Raw genomic sequence first — 5,380 nt, 5'->3', positions numbered from 1 at the left:
TATATAAAAAAACGAAATCAAATCTTGTCATCTTGTAGATCCAGGTCCAGAGAGCATCGCAGACATCGGTCTCGCTCCATGTCACGGGAGCGCAAGAGGAGAACTCGATCCAAATCTCGGGAGAAGCGCCATCGCCACAGGTCTCGCTCCAGCAGCCGCAGTCGCAGCCGTAGCCACCAGAGAAGTCGGCACAGTTCTAGAGATAGGAGCAGAGAACGATCCAAGAGGAGGTATTGATGTGTCGATCAGAGGATGTAGAGCTACCTTTATGTTTTACAGTTGTTTGTTTACTTGTTACTTATGTTTAGAGCTTAGATTCTTGGTTTAAAATTTGCATCTGGTAATATGTACACATTTGTGTGAGTGCAAACACTTTTTTCCATGATTATATGGGTTCTGAAAAAATATACTTATGAGCAAAAGCAAGAAATTGGAACTGATATGTGCAGAGGTTATTGCTTGTCTTGGAAAAAAGTTCTTTATAGGCAAATAATTTTAGGTACCAATACTCTTACAGTTTTTTCCATATGTAGTAGCAAATTAGGGGCTCTGAGGAGTCCTTTCATTAATATTGTTTTCAAGATGTATTTGAACTGGTATACTTTTTCAGAGTAGACACATTCTAGTATATTCTTATTTAATCTGCACTGTAGATATGCATTGTTATATACCTTTAGCTTGGCAGGGCAGATTCAGAATCTTACGGAAGCTACAAGACTTCCTTGGTATAATGAGAAAACTCAAAAGGGGCAGACACAGAGTAAGGTATGTTTAAGGACCTGAATCTCTATTGAGAACGGACAAAGGATTAGAATTTGGTAGAGGAGTTTAGCACTCATTGTCTATATAGACCAAGCTCCCAAAATTTCTCAGGTCACATGATGGCCCTTAAACCAGGTAATTTCTATGTAATAAACCATGCTTAAAATGGCTTTTGTCTTGACAGCTAAAGCATAAACATTTTTTGAGTATGTAGTACATAGTAGTCTTACATTTTCTGTGGACTGTTATACATAAAGTCCATAATAGAATCCACAGAAAGCTGTTAAAATCTTTATTTATTTTGACTCTCAACTAGCCAGTCCCTGAAGTCATTTACAAGCTGAGTTTATTAACAGGATCTTAGTGTTTTGTTTATTTCTTACATTCTGGCCTTGTTCTAAGTAGTCCTTAAGATGTCTTTAATCAATTAAAATTATATACTTTTTACTGTACTAACAGTCAATAATAACATAGTTGAACAACTTTATTCAAGTTGCTCTATGAAGTTCACTATGAGTTAGAACGCAGGACCAACATCTTTGACAATAATGAGACTGGTATAAAACAACATAAAAGTACTAAACTGTATGTCATAGAATAAATGATCTAAGAGTTTAGATGAGGGAAATACCACAGTAATCAAAAATGGCATCAGGTAGTTGATGGAACTTGAATAAAGTCAGTAAATTTGAACAGGTAGAATCAGGCGGGAAAAAGATTCCACGTAGAGTGACTATCATAGGCAAATGCAGAGAATGATCAGGGAATTTGTAAGGGATAGTGAGTTGTAGGCCACTGGTCGCATACTCTTGAAACTGAATTTTTGGGGCTACCCTTAATGCAGTGTTCAGAAATAGGCATTTTTTAAAAGTTCTCTGCCTGCACACTAAATTTTGAGAGTCATCCTGCTAGGTATTGGAAGGTCTAGATAATTTCTTGTGTTGATCTGCCCAAGTGTCATTGTTTCTGGTGTTGGTGAACTCAAATGTCCTTATTGGTGGTGGAATGGGCATGAAGTCCCCTTGTCTGAGACTGTGTTATCTTAGTCCCTGGTGCTTCCTGTACTTACGAAGTTGTATGGGAAATTTTTCCACCGTACTACATGACACCCCTCACATTTAAGATTTCAGCATGTTCATAAAGAGGATTATTTTTGTAAAACTATTAAAAGTGTTACTTTTCTCAAGATCACTTTTCATCTTTGAATTCAAATTATTCTCTTTTAAAGCATCATTGTTTTTACCAAAAATTAGCAGATAATTGCTATTAAAACTACGTGTGATTACATGAGATGACAAGTTATTGCTATGTGTTTAACTTTTCCAGGTAAAAATTCCAAAAATTCCTTTTATGTTTTGCTCCTCTCCTTAGCCTACTGTGAAATATTGGACATAAGTAGACTGTCTTTTTGTGACTTTTTCCTGGCAGCAATTACCATGGTAAACAAGGACCACTTGCAGCTTTCTGTTCTATTCAGACATGTATAGTGCAGACTTCAGAGTCAGACTACGTGGGTTCAGTGGCCTTGGCCAAGTAACTTAATTTCCTACCTGTCTCCCATCTATTAAGTAGAGATAGTAAAAGTACCTGCTTTATTAGGATTATTGGTAGTTTGAGTAACATAGTATATGGAAACTGCTTATAAGTGGGACATTGTAATCTCTTAACAAAACATTAGTTGATTCTCATCTCATAGTTGTATTTCAGTTACTGTTACTGACCTCTGGGACCCTTATTCTCAGGTATCATTTATCCTGCAAAGGCTATGGATAGGGCTGGTGTAGACTTGCACAGCTGGACTCACATTGTGAATTTTTTTTTTAACACATTTTTTTTAAGTTTATTAAAACCTTCAGTAAAATGCTCAAAGTTGACATTTAATGTTATAGACTTTTTTGTTTTACCCTCAACTATATTTCTAAAACTAAGTATAGTAGTAGTTTAATTTTTTTCCTAACTGTATTATTCATATTTTTGGCAGTACCTCAGATCCTAATTCTGAACATGGGTTAAGTGAGATATGTAAAAGTACTATGTCACCGGTAAAGAACCAAATGAATGTTACTGATTCATTCTAGCTGTTGAAAGTGTAGAAGATTCCATATTTATTCTGATCCCATAATATCCTTTGGTTTTCCTTCTGATTTAATCTCTGATATGAGCTTTTTTGGTTATTATTTACCTTTCTGATTGAAGTTAGGAATGGAGAAGGTAGTAACAACTTAATAGTTATGGTTAATCGAGATTTAGTGCAGTGAGCATCTTTACATGTCTTTTATTCTGTTTTTGTGTTGGTTGAGTGAGCTAATTCAGGAGGAATAAAGCAGATTTTTGAAATAATAAAGTTATTTAAGCCATATTATTGAGTAGTTCTATTGTCTTAGTCGGGTGTTGGCAAACTGTTGCCTACAGGCCACATCTGGCCCATAGTTTGTTTTTATACAGTCAAGCAAGCCGTAGATGGTTTTTATGTTCTTAAAGTGTTGATAAAAAGGAAAGTACACTATTAGAGAGATTGTGTGTGACCGCAGCTCCTCAGATACACTGTCTGGCCAGACAGCAAACAGAAAAGTATTGCTGACCTCTGTTCTATTGTAAGTCATTGATTTCCCTCCAGTTTGGAATCTATTCTATTTTTTAAAAATTTGATAATACCTTTCACTTTTTAAAACTGTTTATCTATAGATTTTATATTACATACCCTTTTTATGGATTGGAGCTTTGTGGTTGTCTTTGAGACAACGAGAGTCATTATTTTGCCTTATGCTTTTTGACCCTCAGCTATTTGTTTTCACCCATCTTTGAGTTCCTTATCAATTCAGGTCATGCTCTATTCTCTGTGAAAACTAACTCCTCTTTCTTGGGTATATTCTTCTATATATCTTCAGCTGTCAATATCTTAACATTTATCCTATTCTTTCATTTGGGTTTTTGGGTTTCCCAACATATTTTGCTCCTCAAATTAATATTTTTCAGATCCTCAAAAGAAAGATTCAGAGACCAAGACTTAGCATCACGTGACAGAGACAGGAGTTCAAGAGACAGATCACCTCGTGACAGAGATCGAAAAGATAAGAAGCGGTCCTATGAGAGTGCTAATGGCAGATCAGAAGACAGGCGGAGCTCTGAAGAGCGCGAAGCAGGGGAGATCTAACTAGCAGTGTACATATTTTCAATCCTAAGCTTCCCATGGAGTTACATACATTGTTTAGTTTACAGCTGTTCAGGTTGACAGTGAGCAGATCCAGACACCGATCCAGTTAGGCTAGATGGACAGTATCTAACTTGATCTGAACTGAACCTGTTTTCCTTGATGAAGCCTAAAACTACATCCATAGTTTCTGATGAACCTGTAACACAATTCTGAAAGTACCGTTTTATATAATAAGACACTGATCTCTTTATTCTTTCAAGTAGGAGTAATAGTAAACCAATTGTGTTACTTGCCTTGGGATTTTTTTGAACATTTGTAAAATGCTGTCTTCCTTTCTAATCTAAACAGCAGCAGCTTTGGGAATTGTTCTTTTTAATTTTTCTTCCTCTGACTTTTGTATCCCATAATACCTGCACCCTCCAATCGTAAGAGAAAAGGGGACAGGGAAGCAATATAGCTTCTGTTCTAGGTAAGGTTCTATTCCCATTATTAACTTGCTGATTACAGTTCAGAGCATTTATACTGGAATGTGTGCTGGAGAAATTTATAATATTGGGGTTTTGTGTTTGTTTAACGGTGCCTATTTAGAGTTGGAAGTTGAACAGCTGTTGTATTACATACTTTTGCTTTTTTATTGAAATTTTGAAATCAAACTTGTCTTGATTTTTCTGTTCTATTGAATTGCGATGTTCTGTCGGGGGTGGGGGCAGGGACTTTTTCGTAATAAGCACTTGTTTTATTTTGTGTGTGTGGAGTATAAAGGCTACACCCTTATTGTAAAAAATAATAATAAAATGAAAGAAACAATCACCACCATTATTAAACTAACTCGTCTAGTACATTGTCACTAGAACTGTTTGCTGTGGGCATTTCCTCAGTTCTGTTACATCATTAACAGTGCCTTACTGTGCAAGGCACTAAAGGAAATAAATATGTACTTGCAGAGATTCCAGATGAACTGTTGTTCCACACGGTCTGCTTGCTGAATGTATTCCAGCCACTACAGGGTTGTCTGTAACAAGCACTATAGAGAAGGACTGGACCTGCAGAAGAAATTGGGGTATTTTTGTTTATTTTTCTTCTCATTCAACAAACCTAAATAAAAACAGTGTACATGTAACCAACATAATGAGACTAAGTTTCTGCATTGAAGAGCTGTATACCCACTAGTGACTTAAACTATAGTTGGCAGGTATCACATGTGATTCTAGAAAATGAGGAACAAAAATGCATTAAGTCATGAAATTAGTATCTATGAGTATAGTTAACTAAGATCACCTTTCAAGAATTATTCATGTCTTTGTGCCCCAAGTTTGACAGATTCCATGTGAAACAGGTGGCCTCTGGATGTGCGAGAAAAAACACAGAGACTAAGACTGTTCCAGTGAGAATCAGATTTACATCGAAAAAAGACATGCATCAAGTCCCCAGTGTACCAACCTATGTGGCATTAACTGAAGGTTT

The 5,380-nt window shown here is 36.2% G+C and overlaps 1 protein-coding gene across 1 annotated transcript in view; it reads left to right on the top strand.

Annotated features, from left to right (window-relative positions):
• LOC105814684 (putative RNA-binding protein Luc7-like 2) overlaps positions 1-4,703 on the top strand; it is a 69,585-nt gene extending 64,882 nt beyond the window's left edge. The window contains exons 8-9 of the mRNA XM_012649751.1: positions 39-230; positions 3,739-4,703. Coding sequence (XP_012505205.1) covers positions 39-230; positions 3,739-3,916 — 370 coding nt within the window. The 3' untranslated portion in view covers positions 3,917-4,703. The remainder of the gene's footprint in view (positions 1-38; positions 231-3,738) is intronic.
• The last annotated feature ends 677 nt before the right edge of the window (positions 4,704-5,380 follow it).

Source organism: Propithecus coquereli, unplaced genomic scaffold (assembly GCF_000956105.1).
Source record: "Propithecus coquereli isolate 6110/MARCELLA unplaced genomic scaffold, Pcoq_1.0 Scaffold302, whole genome shotgun sequence".
Classification (NCBI taxonomy): Eukaryota; Metazoa; Chordata; class Mammalia; order Primates; family Indriidae; genus Propithecus; species Propithecus coquereli.
The sequence above is the reverse complement of the archived record's forward strand: the minus strand, read 5'-3'. Positions and strand labels throughout refer to the sequence as shown.